The sequence below is a fragment of the Mirounga leonina genome, unplaced genomic scaffold, assembly GCF_011800145.1.
Source record: "Mirounga leonina isolate KUSES-001 unplaced genomic scaffold, KU_Mleo_1.0 Mir_165, whole genome shotgun sequence".
Classification (NCBI taxonomy): domain Eukaryota; kingdom Metazoa; phylum Chordata; class Mammalia; order Carnivora; family Phocidae; genus Mirounga; species Mirounga leonina.
The window spans coordinates 9,110,311-9,130,541 of NW_023270415.1; the positions used below are offsets into that span (position 1 = coordinate 9,110,311).

The window sequence follows — 20,231 nt, forward strand, 5'->3', positions numbered from 1 at the left end:
GATAAAAGAAAAGCTTTAGAAATTAAAGCATTACACTTTAATTAGCTGTAAAATTATTTTTCAAAAGATAATATTCCCTAATTGAGATTTTTCTGAAACTGATAAATTACAAAGGATGAAAAATATTTGATTCTTCTTAGCAGCTGCATCTGCCCCCAAATAAGCAAATACTTGCATCTGGTCTCTCCCAGGAAAGGCCTGTGTCTCCTTAGGTAACTGGTTGCCTTAAGATCTCAGCAGCCTGATGAGTTCAATAAAAGTCATGAACTTGAGGTTTTTTTCTTTGTTATTGTTGTAAGATTGGGAGTGGCACTTCTAGTTCTGTACATCCCAAGCAGAAACTAGATGTCTCTGTTGGAGAGGTTTAAACAGAAAAAATGACACGACCTGATTGAAATATTTGAAAGATAATTTTAGCACCTATGGAAAAAAATAGAATGAGCCTGGGGCTGGGGACAAGGGAAAGCAGGGAGACCAGCAGGGAGGCTATTGAAATGGCCCAGGTAAGAAATGATGGTGGACCACACGATCCAGCAATCCCACTTCTGGAAATTTACCCCAAAGAATTGAAAGCAGGGTCTTAAACATCCATGTTCATGGCAGCACTATTCACAGTAGCCAAGAGGTGGAAACAACCTAAATGTCCATGAATAGATAAACAGAAAAGAAAATGTGGTATGTATGTAGTGGAAGATTAGTCTTAAAAGAAAAGAAAATCCTGTGAAATACATGGGTGGACCTTGAGGACATTCTGTTAAGTGACATAAGCCAGTCACAAAATGACAAATACTATTATGATTCCAGTACTGTGAGGTATGCGACATAGTCACACTGAGAAACAGAAAGTAGCATGGTGATGGAGAGGCTGGGGCAGGGTGGGAGGGTTGTTATTTAATGAGTACAGAATTTCAGTTTCGCAAAATGAAACCGTTCTGGAGATCTGCTTCACCACAATGTGCGTATATTTGACACTACTGAACTGCACACTTAAAAGTAGTTAAGATGTTAAATTTTATGTTGTAGGTGCAAGAGAAAAAAAGAAGTGATGGTGGCATGGATTAGCAGTTTCCTGTAGGAAAGAGGGTTTCTGGTAGGAACATTCAGGTTGCCATTTATGATGGTTAATTTTGATCTCACAATCCCGAGATCGGGGCCGAGCTGAAATCAAGAGCCAGACTGAGCCACCCAGGTGCCCCTGTGATGGCTGATTTTATATGTATGTCTACTTGACTAGACCATGAGAGGCCCAGATATTTGGCTTAATATTATTCTGCAAGATTGTTTTCGGATGAGATTGACATTTAAATCTGTACACTGAGTGAAGCAGATTGCCCCTCACCCAGCATATGTGGGCCTTATCCAAACAGTGGAATGCCCAAATAGAACAAAAATGCTGACCTTCCTGGGAGTAAAAGGGCTCTCCTCTTGCCTGACTGCTTTTGAGCTGGGACATTGGCTTTTTCCTGCCTTCAGACTAGAACTGAAACATTGCCTCTTCCTGGCCTCTCTTTGAGCCTGTTGGCTTACAGACTGGAAGTATACCATTGATTCTCCTGGTTCTCAGGCCTTTGGACTGAGACTAGAACTAAACCATTGGCTCTCCCGGGTCTCAGCTTGCTGACCGACCCTGCAGATCTTGGGACTTCTTGGCATTCATAATCACATGAGCCAATTCCTTACAGTAAATTTCATACATGTTCTGTTTCTCTAGAGAACACTAACACATCATTACAAAACAGGAACCCAAGTTTTATAATAATATCATACTAATTTAAATGTTTTATATCATAATTTTTATTTATTTCATTTTTTAGTTTGAGCAAAGTAGATGGAATATCATTTTTTGTGTATAGACATAAAATGTTTAAGACTGAATTCTCTGTGCATGTTTTTAAAATAATCATAGTCAAATGTAACCACCCATTTTAACATCTCAAAATATTCCTTTGGGGTTCATGATATAAACTAAAAGATTTTTTTGTTTAAAATCTGTAATTTCTGCTTAGTAAAATGACTTCAGCTCGTCAACTGGTTCAGACTTTTGTCTGCTACGATTCATGTTTAGACAGATACTAAAACATGTTTCTTAACACTATCGAAAGCTGTCCTCTTCTTTTTCCCATTATCCCTCTCTCCCTGAGCAATTCAGCCTTTGTGTGAGACCACCCACCCAGGGAGTGGGGAGCTGCAACGGTCCCATTGCAGGGTATTAGCGCCTGAGCAGGGTGAGGTGGGTGTCTGTGGAGGGACATCCAAGTGCAGCGGGCTGGTGCCTCAGTGGAGTGAGAGGGGTACCTGCATGGGTGTAAGGGTGTTGGAGCCTGAGCAGGGCAAGGTGGCATCACTGCGGTGGCAGTGGCAGCAGCAGCCCAACTTAGGGCATCCAGCCCAAGTGGGAGGTTCTCAGTAGAGGAGGGCGCACTTGCAGGAGTCAGTCCTGAGTGAGGTGCTGCAGCCTGAGTTGGGTAAGGAAGGTATCCAAATTTCAGTACCTATAACTTTCAGAAATGTCAAGGTCATGAAGGCCAAGGGAACACCAAGGGACTGTTCTGGGCTAAATGAGACTAATAAGACCTGTTAACTCAATGGAATGCATGATTCTCATCTGGACCCTTGTGTTCTAAAGGGCAAAATTAGGACAATTGGCAAAATTTGAATGAGGTGTGAGGATTAGATGGAACTAGCGTATCAGTGTGACTATCCTACTTTTGATGGTTGTATTATGGTTGTGATGGAGAATGCATTTTTGTGCGGGAAAGAATACATTGATGTGTTTTGGGGTGATGGAGTGTCCTGTTGACAAAATGGTCTTTGTACTGTTCTTGCAGCTTTTCTGTAAGTTTATTTCAAGAGAGAAACAAAAGGAGTTTATCTTCAAGGAACACATGTCAACCTCATTTTCTGGCATTATGACTGCCATTGACTGAATTGTGACAAATCGGGCTTACTGGTTGTAGGGTATTGGTTTATTTCTCTTTCCTTCATTTTAAGAAACAAAATACTTTTTGCTCTTGTGGGCCTTCCCTCATTTTCTTTAAAGCAAAGTTTAATGGGCTTTGTCTTTGGAAGAGATTTAAGCCCACAGTGTTGACTCCTTTAGAAATGAAAACTCTTGAGACTTGATGATGTACAATGTACTAAATCGTAAGTGAACAAATAATGAATATTATATGATTAAAAACACCTGCTTATAGGAAAACAATGTCAAAAGTTCATTCTAAAAAATACTGCAATTTAGTAGAACTATATTTTTCACTATTTATTATGGTCTTTTGGTTGGGCTTTAACTAGGTAGAGCTCTTACTCTCCTCAAGCTTTGGCTGTGAGAATGCAATGATTAATAAAAACAAAAGGAAACAAATGTTTGGAATCTGTTTCCTTGAGTGTTTCTTTTGCCAGGTTGTGCCTCTTGCCTCTGTTAGCTGGACTTTCTATGAATTTATTTCACTTGTGACTATGATGCCCGTGTATCTTGTCAGGCATACACACAGTCATTTAAACTTACACATTTGCTTTTTATTAACTACCTACTTAACTGTGAAAGCAGTCACCACTGAATTTTAGTTGATTTCTAAGCAGAAAAAAAAATTTTTTAAATGTCGTTGTATTCAGGGAACTTTGTACCAGGTATGAGTGAGACAAATTCAAGGGGCCACATTTTCGGATACATTTCATTTTCTGAAATTCAAATTTATTAATTTCTAAATATTGAAGTAGCTCTTACTTTATGCTAAGCACTGACCTAAGCACATTAAAAATATTAACTCATTTCACCTTCCAATAAGTCTGTGAGGCATTTATTATTATTATTATTATTATTCTCATTTGACTGATGAGAAAATTAAGATAGAAGAGTATAAGTAACATACTTAAAGTCTCAGCTACAAAAGAGCACAGCCAAATTTGGAACCCAGACGGTCTGGTTCAGGAGCCCCTGCCCTTCGGCACAATGCTACTCTACCTTTCTTCTTAATGAGAAGTATCCTAGATGGGTTATCTATATAAAATAGATGCTCAAGAAACTTTAAGAATCAGTTAAATCTTAGCTCAGGACTGCAGACTAATGTTGCTTCATCTTGGCCTAGAGACCTCACTAAAATTATTATAGAGGAAAACCAAGGAATAAATAAATAACAAAATAGAAAATGGAAACAGACTTGTGAGTTCAACAATTTTCTGGAATTCAGAAAAGCCAATTTGGCCAAATTCTTTGGTCAAGAAATTCACGGGGGAAATTAGAAAATATTGTAAGACAAAGGAAAATGGAAAAACAATAAGCCAAAATGTATGAGATGAAGTGAACGCAGTACCAACAGGGAAGATTATAGGTCTAAATGCTTACATTAAGAAAGAAGAAAGTCTCAAATCAATAATCTAACTTTATATCAACTAGAGAAAGAAGAAACTCAAAGTTAGCATGAGGAAGATAATACTAAAGATTAGAGCATAAACAAAATAGAGAACAGGAAAAAAAAAAAAAAACCAACCTGATAGGGGTATTAATAAAACTAAGAGTTGGATTGTTGAAATGATCAATAAAATTGAAGAACCCTTAGCTAGATCACTTGAAAAAAAAAAAGAGAGAGAGACTACTTAAATAACTAGAATCAGAATTGAAATGTGGGACATTACAACTAAGGCCACAGAAACGAAAAGGATTGTAAGAGAATACTACAAACACTTATATGCCAACAAATTGAAAAACCCATAGGAAATGGATCAGTTCCTAGAAATATACAGCCTAAGACTGACTCATGAAGAAATTAAAAATTTGAACAGACTAGTAAGGAGATTGAGTCTGTAATAAAAAATCTGCCAACAAAGAAAACCCCAGGATCAGATGGCTTCATTGGGGAATGCTACCAAACATTTAAAGAAGAATTAACACCAACCCTCCTCAAACTCCTCTAAAAAACTGGAGAAGTGAACACTCCCAGACTCCTTCTGTGAGGACAGCATCAATCCAATACTAAAGCCAAAGACACCACAAGAAAACTACAGACTCTATACAAATATTGAATCATTACCTCATACACCTGAAACACATTTAATAAGTTATAGGTCAATTATACCTCAATAAAAAAAGAAAACTAGAGACCAATATCCCTGATGAATATTGATGCAAAAATCCTCAGCAAAATACTAGCAAACAAATTCATCAGCACATTAAAAGAATTCTATACCATGACCAAGTGGGATTTTTTTCCTGGAATGCAAAGATGCCTCAACCCTCACGTATTGGGTCAAACGGTTTTCAATCAGGGTGCCAAGACCATTCAGTGGGGGAAAGGACAGTCTCTTTAACAAACAGTGCTGGAAAAACTGGATATCTACATGCAAAAGAATGAAGCCATATACAAAAATTACCTTAGATCATATACAAAAATTAACTCAAAATTGATTAAAGACTTAAACTAATGCCTAAACAACAAAACTCCCAGAAGAAAACACCAATGAAAAGCTTCATGACATAGGATCTGGCAATGATTTCTTGGATATGACATCAAAAGCATAGGAAACAAAAGCAAAAATAGACAAATGGGACTATATCAAACTTAAAAAAGCCTGCCCATCAAAGGAAACGATCTGCAGTGAAAAGGCAACCTATAGAATGGGGGAAAATATTTGCAAATCACGTATCTAATAATGAGTTAAATATTCAGAATATAGAAAGAACTCCCACAACCCAACAAGAGCAAAAATAACCTGATGGAAACATGGACAAAGAACTTGCATGGATATTTCTCCAAAAAAGATATAGAAATGTCTGACAAGTCTAAGATGCTCAACTTCACTAACCATTAGAGAAATGCAAATCAAAACACAATGTGATACTGCCTCACACCCATTAGGATGGTTACTATCAACAAAACAAAACAAAACAAAACAAAACAGAAAATGTGTTGTTGAGGAGGTGGAAACACTGGAATCCTTATGGGAACGTAAAATGGTGCAGCCGCTATGGGAAAATGTTATGGAGGATTCTCAAAAAATTAAAAATACAATTATACCATATGATCCAGCAATCCCACTTCTGGGTATTTACTTAAAAGAACTTGAAAGTCAGGTCTTGAGAGACATTAGTACTCCTGCAGCATTGTTCACAATAGTCAAGAGGTAGAAGCCACCCAAATGTTCATGGAGGGAGAAATGAATAAGTAAGAAATAAATGTGGTATATACATGCAATGAAATATTATTCAGCCTTTAAAAAGAAAGAAATCTTGTAAAGCACAAGGATGAAGCTTGAGGACATTATGCTAAATGAAATAAGCCAGTCCCAAAAAGAAATACTATATGACTCCATTTATATGAAGTATCTAAAGTAGTCAAAGTCACGGGAGACGGGAGAATGGGGAGTTGTTCAATGGGTATAGAGTTTATTTTGCAAGATGGAAAATATCTGGAAATCTGTTGCACAGCAATGTGAACATACTTAACACTACTAAACTGAAAAAAAGTAATAAATGAGTCCTTTTTTATTTAGACACTGAAAAATGTGTGTATGAAATATTATGATGTCTGAGATTAACCTCAAAATAATCTGAAGGTTGCTTGGGGGAAAGGGTAAAAGTATATTTGAAGACTGGCATCAGTTGACAATTCTTTTTTTTTTTTTTTTAATTTTATTTATTTGTTTGACAGAGAGAGACACACAGCGAGAGAGGGAACGCAAGCAGGGGAAGTGGGAGAGGGAGAAGCAGGCTTCCCGCCGAGCAGGGAGCCTGATGCGGGGCTCGATCCCAGGACCCTGGGATCATGACCTGAGCCGAAGGCAGACGCTTAACAACTGAGCCGCCCAGGCGCCCCTCAGTTGACAATTCTTAAAGCTGAGTGGGTTCATGATACCATTTCCTCTACTCCTATGTATGTTTGAAATTTTCCAGAATGGAGGAGTTAAAAAAGAACAAGATTATCAAAATGGAAAATTAAATTTAAAAAGTGCTAAATGAGAAAGTCAAGGAAATATCCCACATTGTATAATGAAAAAAGACTAAAAGAGCATGTGAAAGAAAGCTAAGAGCCGTACAGGACCTCCAGAAGGTCACCCAATCAATAGGAGGACCAGAAAGAGAAAATAAACAAATGGAGGGCAGGGATAAAATAGTATTTTTTTTTTTTAAAGATTTTATTTATTTGACAGAGAGAGACACAGAGAGAGAGGGAACACAAGCAGGGGGAGTGGGAGAGGGAGAAGCAGGCTCCCCACTGAGCAAGGAGCCTGACATGGGGCTCGATCCCAGGACCCCGGGATCATGACCTGAGCAGAAGGCAGACACTTAACCGACTGAGCCACCCAGGTGCCCCAAAATAGTATTTTTTTAATCAGATGGATGTTATTGCACTTCAACTACTGGTAGGAATATAAATGGGCAGAGTCATGTAAGGGCATCAATTTGGTAATATCTTAAAAAATTCTGATATTCTATGACTGAAATCTCTTTTATCTACCCTAGGAAAAGTCAGACCTGCATATAGTAAATGTTCTCAAATAAATGACTAATTCTTAAAATTAATAATTTAATTATTAAATAAATTCTGGTTATTTAAATTCAGGTACATCCATATGATGCAAAATTCACTGAAAGAAATGAAGTTATGTGCGGATATAGAAATATCTCCCAGATACATAACTAATGATAAAAATAATTTACACATTGAATATTCTCATTTTTATTTTTTAAAGATAAAATTTTATAGAGCTAAAGAGAAGATTATAATTACTTTTATGCACATGAAGTTTCAGATAATACAATATTAACAGTATTTCTTAGGTTGGGTTCTATGTAAAGAAAAAAAGCAGTTTACAGAACAAAATGTATGGAAGGATTCACTTCTCTCAAAGCTTAACTTGCTATAAAAGTGAAATATACTATTCCTAGGATGAAGGAAAGAATTCATCTTACTTTCCAAAGATAAAACTTTGGCTTTGCCAGGTTCTCCAGTATAGTTAGATCTACGTGGTTACTTTTGGGTGAAGGACACAGAAAGGTCATGCCCCTGAGGATTCATGCGTACTTCTGCAAATGTCATTTGACCTAACACACTGGCCAGCAGTGTACCCTAGCCTGTGGGAATCGAGGTCCTGGTGTGAGAAACCTATGCCAGTCTTGGTTTGGTAGGAAAATGTTCCCCAGAGACATAAAGGAACAGGCATATATATACTCTTGAGATAGATACTCTTAAGTATTTTACACATGAGAACTGAGGCCCAAAGAAGTAGCTCATCAAGCCCACATATCCAAATAACCATGTTTCGAGCAGATCTGACAGCAGGCCAGGCATTTCTACTTCTTTCTCTTGCCTGTTCACTTTATATCCACAGAGCTTGCACACTGCACTTAGGGATGTCAGGTGAGGAAATGGATCAGCAAATGCACAGCCATGGTGGTTTCTGTTGCCTTATGTTTGGCTCACATTTGTCTAACAGCAGCAGTACTCTGTGAACCCAAAGGAAAGGAGGTAAGGACTGGAGAGGCCTCCCACCTCCAACATTTCTTCACGTCCCTGTAACTCTCAGAATCATTGACACTATTTGCACTATTTAACCTTTAGTTGGTTTCTACATATCCCGAGGTCCTGCAGGGGTTTTGTTTCCAAGTAGTTTTTAAATGTTTGAGGGATTGAGGACAACCGCAGTACCCAAAATTTTAAGTGCTGTGTTTTGGCTGTATTACAGGCTCTCTAAATATTACCTATAGTTTAAATACAACTCCAACAATCTGAGTGGGAAAAATTACAATTGCTGATGTATTAGTTACTTTGGCACAGATCAGCTAAAATTCACAACTGTTATAAGGCCATAAAGCTGTTCTTTCAACACCTTCTGATTTACTGAGGCACCCTTTTCCCTATTCTTTAGTCCTAAGTGGTTATGTTTTCACAGAACTGGTATTTTCTCAACCAATTCTCTGGTTATTGAGTGTATTCCAAAGACTTCTGTGTTACAGTATATTTAGATCACCAAAACAAGCTTATAGGTACTTCTATGTGGGTATAAGGGGGCCACACATTAACAGGTACTTAAGTTTTTTTTTTTTTTTTTTTAAAGATTTTATTTATTTAAGAGAGAGTGCGCGCACACAGGCAGCGGGAGCGGCAGGCAGAGGGAGAGGGAGAAGCAAGCTACCCGCAGAGAGCAGGGAGCCCTATGTGGGGCTCGATTCCAGGACCCTGGGATCACGAACTGAGCCGAAGGCAGTCACTTAACCAACTGAGCTGCCCAGGCGCCCCAGTTACTTAAGTTTTAAAATGATTTTAACTGCTACCTAAAGAGCTCTCTTCAGTCCTCCAATGTAGAGAAAGCTTAAAATTGGGCTGGAAAACAGGCTAGTAGCTCACTACCTGGCTTCTGATGAACAATTCTTTCACTTATAAACCTAAGAACACAAGCTTCTAAGAATGGATCACTGCTTACTCAGGAGCCTTAACTAGACTCATACTGTGGAATTCTTCAAATACTATGCTTATGGCTCAATGTTTAACAGTTACAGTGATACCTTTTAGTTTCCCAAACTAGTTAAAAAAATACCCAGGATTTTGAGTTTTTCAACTTGGCATAGTTCTTTCCAGATTCAGTTCCACTCAAATCCCTATGTCTGAATTATTTTTTTGAAATCTAAGAGGAAAAAAGGTGGAATCAAGAGGACTTGGATATTGGAAGAGATAGGGGATGTGGATTCAATGTTTGAGTGACCCATGTGGCTGTGTGACAGGACCATGGATTGAGAAAGAACACAAGTTTTGGGGAGGGAAGAGGATTTTCATCTTGTAGACAAGTTTGAGCTATGTGAGATGCAGGTTGTATAGTACACAAATGGATGTACAGAGCAATCTCAGCTGAAGTTCAATTTGAACACACATGGTAACTGAGGACAGTGGACAAGATAGTCCAGAGAATTGAAGGTCCAAGCCCAAACCCAGAAAAAAGGCATGAGTTTCATGACTGTAATCCTATTATTAAGCATCACAAAGCTATCACAATTACTTTTTCTGAATTTTGTAATTTGCAAAAATGTTTTTGTTAAATATTTCTGGCAATTTTCTCTAGTAGAAAACTAGACCTATTTAGGATATCCAGAGGATTATACATCCTAAAAAGCAAAAATTTCAGTAATGGAACATTAAGAGGATGGTCATTCCATGAGCCCATTTAAATCTCATCTATGCTAATAATGCTCCAATTACCACCAATTTCCAGATTTGCACTACAGAAATAGCATTTAAGAAAATAAAGCATAAACAGAGGAATGCCTGGGTAGCTCAGGTGATTGAACGTCTGACTCTTCCTCAATGATCTTGGGGTTGAGATCAAGCCCTGTTGAGCTCCATGTTCAGTGGGGAGTCTGCTTGAGATTCTCCCACTGCCCCGCCCCCAAGCACTCTTGCTCTAGAAAATAAACTTGAAGGGGGGGAAATCGGAGGGGGAGACCAACAATGAGAGACGACGGACTCTGAAAAACAAACTGAGGGTTCTGGGGGGGGAAGGGGGGTGGGAGGATGGGTTAGCCTGCTGATGGGTATTAAAGAGGGCACGTCCTGAATGGAGCACTGGATGTTATACACCAACAATGAATCATGCAACATTACATCAAAAACTAATGATGTAATGTACGGTGATTAACAATAACAAATTAAAAAAAAAATAAAAAAGTAAAGCAGAGTCTAGTAGCTAAACAATGTTATCCATTATTGTGCCAATAGGGGTTTACCTAAATAAATTTGCTCTACCCCCATGACGTGCTTTTCTCCTAGTTGACATAATGTATTAAACATTTATATATAAACTACATGTTAGTATAGCTCCACATTAAAATACCAAGGACTGTATTTAAAATATTTCTATAGATATAACCTAAATGTTAACATAATTAAAAAATTTCCCTGCAAAACTGCTTAATATAAAGGCCAGTATTTCCAAAATACTTGAGAATTTGCAAAGTTTACTCTAGCCTAACGTCAAGAGGAAGGATGTATTAATTGGCAGAACTTATTATTTCCAATGTTAGTTACCTGCCCACAAAAGCAGCACCCTGTATCCACTTAAAATCAGAATTTTGGGGGGTAAAACCCAGGTGTGTTTTGCAAAAGCTCTAATATGCAGCCAGTTATGAACCGCCACACTGTGTATATTCTCAATGCTAAGGTCTCCAGGTATTTAGTTAATACAATTCATTTTCAAGTGATGTCAAGTGTCAACTGCTTTAGTGGCCTCTGAGATACAATGAGAAAAGGATAGACCACCCACCCCTAGGATATTAGTCTAATTTTGACTACTCCAAAGGTGGAGGAAATCCCGTAGCACAATTCTGTATTCCTAAAATACATGGGTATTAGGAATGAAAGTCAACAAGATTTAACAACCGATAATCAATTTATTAAAAAGGTTGATTTAAGCATCTGCAATGGTGACTTCAACCTCAACTCCTGGCTCAATACTGATGGAAGTAATCTGCTTAACAATCTCAGAAGGACTGTGCAAATCAATGAGTCGCTTGTGGATCCTCATCTGAAAACGATCCCAGGTCTTAGAACCTTCACCACAAGGAGTTTTTCTTGTAGTGATTCTCAGAGTCTGCAACAAAAGACAAAGGAAACCAAGCATTTATGATTTTATGCTTATCCCTAGGACACCTGCAAAACCACTACTCTTATTTTTGAATACTTCCCAGAGCATCTTTCCCTTTTACGTAAATCACCACCAATTTACAATGGCAAGTCCATTTTTTCCTCAGCCAGGGCAGTGCCCTTATAAAAACACCATACCCCACCCAAGAAAAAGAGCAGCAAAGACTTTTAACAGGTATCTGCGAAAATCAGGTACTTAAGGTGAACCAAATTCTACCATTAATTTTTCTTTCGCTTTGTGTTCTTCCCCTGCCCCTGATTTTTTTCACCTTGGTAGGCATCCGAACTGGTCCTTTCACTTTGAGATTCTTTTCCTTTGCGCCTCTGATCAAGTCAGCACATACTACAGAAAAATAAAAGCATCTTTCAGTTCGTTCAAAACAAAGGTCAGCGTCAGAATTTTAACTGACGCTGGCTCAGAATAGCGTATAAAACTATCATCATCATTCAACACAGTAATTGTCTCCTCATCGCCAACAACGACTTAAAAAACACACTAACAGTTAAGCACAGATCGTTCTTCCTTTGCCTTTACGTTAAGCGACTTGTCACTTGACTTCTGAGTCAATCTTGTACAGCAACAAAGCCGAATACTTTTTTTTTTTTTTTTTTGCCCAAAGGTCTCACTCTGAAAATATCGTACTGACCCTTTTCCAAAGATTTTACGTTGCGGCTGGTGAGAGTAATTCTGATTCGGTGAATCGCCACCTCCGGTTCCACGGGTGTCTTTCCGGTGTCTTTAAAAGCCTATTATTACACAAATGGAGACAGGTTTCTTTTAGAAGCCTGGAAACGACCTTAACGAAAAGACTTCCTAGGCTCCTCCACCATTTCACGAGCCCTCTTTACTAAGTGAGACTCGTACTCCCACCGCTTCCTCCCATCCCGGAATCCGTCCCCAGAAGGGACCGTGTCCCTCCGCGTCCCCAACCACGCGGCACCGGGCCCCGCCTCACCATGGCTGCGGCGCGGCTTCCTGACCGACTTGTTCCTCGGTGAGAGCGAACAGCGGTGAGTCAGGAGCAGGAGCGGGGCGTCCACACCTCCGCTGTAGCTACGACCGCGTCTTCCTCAAAGAGAAAAGCGTGAGGCCTGCGTGGCGCTTATATAGCTGCGCTCGCGTCTGCATCCGGGTCCCGCACGCGCCTTCGCGCTGCCCCGGAAGAGGAATTGCCCTGAGGGCTCCGGAGGCGGCTGCGCGAGCCGGGGCTGGAGCTCCCGTGGAGTTGGCGGGAAAGACGTGGCTGTGGGTGCCCCCTTTCGGCCGGGAGGAGTTAGAGCCCCTCGAGGTGGCGTCCCCGCCAGAGCGGTTACCGCGGTCCTCTGGCCACCTGCAAGAGATGACAGGGAGACTATGACCTAAAACCTGAGAAACTCCTCTTCCTGGTGCACCTACCCCTGGCCTCTGCAAAGACTCCAGTGGTTTTTACAGTGCAAATGTTGCTGCCTATACAAACCGAATCACTCGTTCTCTGAGCAGGTGGGTAACTTTTCTGAGTTTAACTCACGTGGATATTAGGAAAAATGACTGACAACCTGGGCGTGTTGTTTTAAACCCTTTTCATAGCCTGAAATACATTTTCGTGATATTTCGCCTTCTGGCTTCCCAAAGCGGCGGATGCATCTGATCCGTTTCTAGAAAGCACCTGAACTTGGGTTCTTTGCCTCCGGGAAAGTGAGGGCAAAAATGCCCGGCTGCCAGGATTATCCTGTGCGTCCGGAGGCCCATCCTGGAGACCCAGGACGTCTCCCTAACTCTAAAACATGTTATTTCCCCTCTGTTCGGATAACCTAGTATCGGATAAGACCCTTCAAGATCTCCCTAATACTGAGTGTATGGGACAAAGTGCAGTGGAAAAACCAAGAGCGGTCAACTGACTTGGGTAGCCAGGAGAGAGAGCATAAGGACACATATACTTAAAGATGACAGAGTGGTTAAGTAGAACGAAATCGGTAAGACCGGTTTTGGTACAGGGCAGAAGGAAGAGTAAATAACCTCATGATTTTACGGGTGACCTGCTGAGTGCAGAAGAGTTAATTTGCTCAGACACACAGAACTGGTGAAGGACGGACCTCTGACCCCCCCCCATTAGGGCTCCGTCTTGAGCCTTTCTCTTCTGTTCTTTGAAGGGAAATTATACTTAAAACTTTTATCAAATAATAGCATGAACTTGTTTGTTTCGTGATAATTGGGCATAGCTAATAGCTGGCTTTCTTTGGCTCACAAAAATATGTATAGTAGATTTTTCTGCCATTTACCAATTAATTTAAATATTAAAGTTTGTATATTTCCAGTTCAGTTATTCTATAGTGTCATCCGGCTGTAAAAAACATATTAGTAATTAGTAGAATTTGCAGCAAAAAATCTGAAAACCTGCATTCTTAGTTTACTAGCTGTAACCTAAATGAGACTTCATAACTTAGGGCTTTAACTTATTGCTATGGCTACCAGTAGGAATGCTTGAGAAGTGTGTTTGTGATTTTTTTTTAGGAACAAATCTGGTACAGCTATTCTTAGGTTTCCTTTCCCCTTCAAGAACTTGAGAAAATGGTGAACAAATTAACTTCCTTGACCTTAGAAAAGAATTTCAGTATAGAAAAAGGCTAAATGTGGCCCAGCATGTATGGGAAAAATTGTTGATGTGACTAGAACTAAGGAAACAGCTGGTTGAGATAATAGAAAAATGTAATGAAAGCATCACTATTTTCAAATTTATGTTTAGTTGAGACATTTTGTTGTATTTTTCTTTTGAAAGTTAACTGCTCCTGTGGGCCCCACATTTTCACTAAGAAAGTAATGTTCTAACATAACATAAGATATTGGGGAAAAAGTAAAATTAACAATTTATCCAAAAGAAGCAAAGACAGTATACCAGCCTTAATGCCTTAGATCAGTTACTAGATATACGTATCCTTTGGTAGCTTAATCAAAGATATGCAGACTATAAGATTATAAGTACTTTGCTGTTAAGTAAGTTGGCCTTTGGGAAGGTTACACCCAAATAGATACTTCCTTCAGCAGTGTAATGAATATTTTACTGTGAAAAGGATGAATTAAATATCCGTTTCATTTTAAAATTAAAAAAATATTCTTAAGACCATTGCAAACTCTGTGTTTTCAACATATCTATCCATAGCCTTCCTTTACTGATTTTTTTTTAAAGATTTTATTTATTTGAGAGAGAATGAGATAGAGAGAGCATGAGAGTGGGGAGGGTCAGAGGGAGAAGCAGACTCCCTGCTGAGCAAGGAGCCCGATGTGGGACTCGATCCTGGGACTCCAGGATCATGACCTGAGCCGAAGGCAGTCGCTTAACCAACCCAGCCACCCAGGTGCCCTCCTCTACTGATTTTTGTAGGTCTTTTTAAGTGATCTTGTAAAAATTCTCACTGTAGGTATTTGTTCCTTACTGTAGGTATTTGTTCCTTTTTCTGGACAGCCATCTACTGGTCTTTTGCTGCAATGACAGTGTCATCATACTACTCAGAAAAGGAAATTAACAGAAGTTAAAAACTACTTAATTCATGGTATACATGCTTTTAGTAAAACAATAAAGGCAAATTTTCCAAAGGAATGTGTTAAGTGTCTGTTTAGACACTTTCATTTGCAGAATTTTTTAATCTAAATAACTTCGTGCTAAAATTTAAGAATAAAGTCTGAAATTTAAGGATAAAAACCAGAAACAGTTTAAAACTTTCTCTCGTGGTTACCCATGTCTTATTGGTAGGAGAGTGAAATGTGGAGTCAATTCCTTGTGGTTTACAAGGATTACAGGTGAGGACTTAGAACAATACTGGGAACATGGCAGTAGCCAGCACTGTACTAATATCAGTTTGTTTGATCCTCACATCAACCCTGGAACATAAGTGCTGTTATTCGTATTTTATACATGGCAAAGCTGAGGTTAGGTGGCCTGCCCAAGGTCACAGGAAGAGCTGGTGTTTGAACCTCTGCAGTCTAACTCCAGAGTCTGCACTCTTACCCACTACACTGTGGTGTCTCTCAATATATATTAGCTCTTACCATTATCATTAGTAGTTGTACTTACCCACGAGGTATAGAATCCTATTATGTGAAATAACATAGCATAGGAACGCTCTCTGTATTTTACTATTTGAAGTTAGAAATTTTATTGAGCTACTAATATGTGTCCATTGTAAGACTGAATCCTTATTTTTTAACTCTTTCATTGTTTTGGTTTGAAGTTCTGTAGATACTCAATGCCAGTTAACTCTATTTGCTCATTAAAATCATTTCACGAAAGTGAGTTATGGAACAGAACTAGGGACACAGATCTTTTCATTGAGAATGATTCCTATGGAACTTGCATTGGGTTGGTAATTTTCAATCATATTTAACAGCATATTTAACAGCTCACAGAATTCTCTGTAGGGATAGAAACTGAATGTCCTATCCACCAGGCCTCATAGTACTTCTTTCTCCCCTTTCTTTCTCCTATTCCCAGGCCTGCAGGCCTAGAGATTCTAACATTTCTTGAAATTCCATCTGAAAAATTGGTCTACTTCAGTCACATAGTGCCATTTCCTAGTTTTAGCAGATAACCTGCAGAGGACTCCCATGGTCACACTTTTGTGATCCTGATATCATGCAGGGGAGCCATGGTTAGATTTACCTACCAATCATTTTTTCCCCCGAGGTTGTGTCTTTCATGTTGTTTAGAATTGGTACAACTTTTTAGAAAATACCATTTGCCTCCCTTTATGGAACCTATGGCTTTCACCACACACTAATTCTGTTGCATTGCTTGTGTGGTGGATAGCCTCAAATATGGCCCCAGTGATCTTTACCACCTGTTATTCATGGCCTTGTGGAATCTCCTCTTAAATGTGGAAATGTGTGACTTGCTCTAAATGCTAGAATTTCGCAAACATTCTGGGATGTCACTTCCATGAATAGATTAAACAGGGTTCTATAGCAGACTCTCTCCCTTGCTAGTTTTGATGAAGCAAGCTGCCATATTGGGAGCTGCTAAAGGGAGAGGACCACAGGCAAGGAAATGAGGGTAGCCTGTGGCCAACAGCCAGCATGAACTGAAGCTTCCAGTCCAACAGCCCCCAAAGAACTGAAATTCTACCAACAACCATGTGACTTTGGAAGCAGATCTCTCCTTGGTCGAGCTTTCAGACGAGACCTCAGCACTGGCACCCCTTGAGGTATTACACCTGAGGTGAGTACCTCTCAAGGTCTTGCACTGGTCCTGGCTCTGATGGGCACGTGTAGGAGAGGCAGATGTAGTGCAGCAAAGGGGGCACTGACAGGAGTTGTGAGGACATGCTTAAGTCCACTGCTAGGACGGCCACCTCTCAGGAGTCATCCCATCTACATGGGCCTTGGTCATCTCATTGTAAAAGGAGGGTGCTGGACTATGTGATCTTCCCACCTTGAAAGGCTATTGCATGGAAATAAACAAATCCAAGAATATCTCTTCACCACCAACATATTGCCAGACATTCAAGATGGCTTCTGCCTCCTTTGTCTCTCCTTCCTGTTCCCCAGCACCAGGGGAACTAGGTATAGAATCCACAGGGGAGGGCGCCTGGGTGGCTCAGTTGGTTAAGCGACTGCCTTCGGCTCAGGTCATGATCCTGGAGTCCCTGGATCGAGTCCTGCATCGGGCTCCCTGCTCGGCAGGGAGTCTGCTTCTCCCTCTGACCCTCCCCCCTCTCATGTGCTTGCTCTCTCTCATTCTCTCTCTCTCAAATAAATAAATAAAATCTTAAAAAAAAAAAAAAAGAATCCACAGGGGAGGAGGCTTGAAATAGCAGAGGAGACTCCCCTCTCCCCATTTCAAGTCCTTTGATCTCAGGTGGCCATTCATCCGATTTAGCCAGGATAACCTCAGTACACCACCAAGATGTTACTATTACTAGTGCTAACTTTCACTCAGGAGTGCTCCAGTTTGGATTATACATGTTATAGTTTCTTTACTCAAGCACAAGTCTACCAGTGATAGCAAGGACAAAGCTTTGAACTGGATCCATTTAGGGTTTCAAACTGAGTTGGATTGAGTTTTAATAACCTGAAGTTACCGGAAAGTCATTGACTCTTTCCTAGATTTTAATTAAGGGGTGGGAAAAGATGAGTGACACAATGCCGTTGAAACCAATAATTAGAAGAAAAAAGTTTTCCATGTTTATATCCCACTGGATGGGACTCATCAAGAAGTTAATTGATTGCTAAGAAAGACCCTTCATGTTCTGAGATTATTTTTTTTAATTATCCCATGGTTCCTTTTAGAAATTTTCTATTTCATTTTGGAATGAATTTGGAATTTTATCAAATGCCTTTGCAGTAACTAAGTAGGTGTCATATGATTTTTTAAATCTATTAATATGGTGAATAAGTTTCTTAATATTGAGACTTTTTTGCATTTCTGGAAAAAATCTCATGACAAACATATTACAAATGAGATTTTTTAAAAATATATTTTTTAAAGATTGTATTTGTGTGAGAGAGAGCAAGCAGAGGGGGAGGGACAAAGGGAGAGGGAGAAGCAGACTCCCCACTGAGTAGAGAGCCCTACATGGGGCTCAATCCTAGGAGCCTGGGATCATGACCTGAGCCGAAGGCAGATACTTAACCAACTGAGCCACCCAGGTGCCCCCAAATTAGATTGTTTTTAAGATATGTGTGTGTGTGTATTAATGTGCTGGCATCAAAGAAACAAATTTGGAAGCTTTCCTTCATGCTGTGAAAAGTTTATACAGTATTATGGTTATGTGTCTCTTAGACTTGGTAGAATGCATGTTTTATTGAGAGGTAACTATAAACTATCATTTCTTCTATGGTAATTAATTTGCCTCGATATCTCTGTTCTGGGGTCAATTTTAGCAATTTTTTAGAACAGTGATTCTCAAAGTTTCCATTCTTAGTAACTCTTTTTTTTTTTTTTTAATTTATTTATTTGAGAGAGAGAATGAGAGACAGAGAGCATGAGAGGGAGGAGGGTCAGAGGAAGAAGCAGACTCCCTGCCAAGCAGGGAGCCTGATGCGGGACTCGATCCAGGGACTCCAGGATCATGACCTGAGCCGAAGGCAGTCGCTTAACCAACTGAGCCACCCAGGCGCCCCATATTTATTTTTTTAACGAAAATAAAAGTTAAATTGTATAGAATAGGGAGTGACTGGCGAGTAAGGTGTGACTTTCTCCTTAAGATAGAATATTCAAGGTAGAAAACATTTAAGCTGAATTCTGAGTGATGACAAAGAACTAGTCATTCCTTGAGGCAGGAAGAAGCTTGGCACATTACAGGACAGAATGAAAGATGGTGTGTCTAGGCATGGTAAATGTGGGAGGAGGGTGAAAGGTGAAGTCTGAGAGGTAGGCAAGGCCCAGATCATGTTGAATCTCTTAGGTTATGACAAGGGGTTTACGTTTCATTATGAAGGAATGGGAAGGCAATGTAAATTTTTAAGTAAGGATGTGGTATGATGTGACCATCAATTCTCTATGCAACAGCCTCTGCATAGAGAATTGACAATAGGAATGCAAGATATTAGGAAGCTTATACAGGTGTCCAGAGAAGAGATATTAGTGGTTTGGAGTGGGCCTTAACAATATAGATGATGAGAAGTCATTGAATTTGGGATGTATTTTGAAGTAGACATGACTAGATTGGGTTTGGAAGATGGAGGAGAAAAAGACAACTTCTAGTTGTTGGCTAGCAAATAGGTGTATTTTGGAAACCTTAACTGAGCTAAAGGAGACTTGGAAAGCAGTGGAAAATAATCACTTTGTTTTGAACAAGTTAAGTTTGCATTGTTAATAGAAAATGAAGACATGGAGGAGGCAGTAGGATCTTGCTCTGAGCTCAAAAAAGAGATCAAGGCTGGAAATACAAATTGGGCACCATTAGCATGGAGATGATCATGGTACTGGATAAAATCATGCAAGGAGAGTGCAAACAGAAAAGAAGAGGGCTCAGGACAAAGCCCTGGACACTCAGCATTTAGAATAAGACTGAGGAAAAGGAGTCTGTGAAGTAAGAGAAAAATAGAATAATGAAGTCAAGAGAAGAAAGTAGAGTATTTCAAAAAGCAGTGCTCAGACTGTGTTAGTGTTGCTTGGAAGAATGGAGAGAGAATTCAAAAATCAATGTATTTATTACATTATATCACTAGAATAAAGGATAAAAACCACATGATCATTTCAACAGACATGGAAGAAAAATATGACAAAGTTCAACATATCTTAATGATAAAAACACTCAACAAACTAGGACAAGGATGTAACTTACTCAACATGATAAAGGACTTCTGTGGAAAACCCACAATCCACATCCTACCTAATGGTGAAAGACAAGCAAGATTGCAGGATACAAGAATAATATATGAAAATTAACTGTATTTCTAAACTGAAGCAATAAACAATCCAAAATGAAATTAAAAAAAAAGATTCCATTTCTAATAGTATCAAAAAGATAAACTACTTTGGGATAAATTTAACAAAAGAAGTCAAAAATTTATAATCTGAAAATTATAAAACATTGTTGAAGGAAAATAAAGAAGACCTAAGTAAGTATAAATACATCTCATGTTCATGAGTTGGAATACTTACTATGGTCAAGACATCAATACTTCTC

At 39.3% G+C, this 20,231-nt stretch overlaps 1 protein-coding gene and 1 non-coding gene across 2 annotated transcripts; both read right to left on the reverse strand.

Moving 5' to 3' along the window:
* Positions 1 to 11,354: 11,354 nt before the first annotated feature.
* On the reverse strand, positions 11,355 to 12,776 carry RPS20 (ribosomal protein S20). The gene is made up of 4 exons (XM_035011177.1): positions 12,584 to 12,776; positions 12,275 to 12,374; positions 11,897 to 11,970; positions 11,355 to 11,574 (listed from the first exon to the last, which is right to left on the reverse strand). Exons 1-4 carry the CDS (start codon positions 12,584 to 12,586, stop codon positions 11,392 to 11,394), a joined length of 360 nt encoding a protein of 119 aa, XP_034867068.1. The 5' UTR covers positions 12,587 to 12,776; the 3' UTR covers positions 11,355 to 11,391.
* On the reverse strand, positions 12,037 to 12,103 carry LOC118015491. Its single transcript, XR_004680657.1, has one exon. It is a non-coding gene; the product is annotated as a small nucleolar RNA U54 (small nucleolar RNA).
* Positions 12,777 to 20,231: the final 7,455 nt, after the last annotated feature.

Excerpts from the sequence above, each read along its gene's own strand:
- RPS20 (XM_035011177.1), bottom strand. Across the intron at positions 11,971-12,274 it reads CGTAAAATCTTTGGAAAAGG|TATGTGCTGACTTGATCAGA; the intron begins GTCAGTACGATA and ends ATTTTTCTGTAG. Across the intron at positions 11,575-11,896 it reads CAGTTCGGATGCCTACCAAG|ACTCTGAGAATCACTACAAG; the intron begins GTGAAAAAAATC and ends CTTTTGTTGCAG.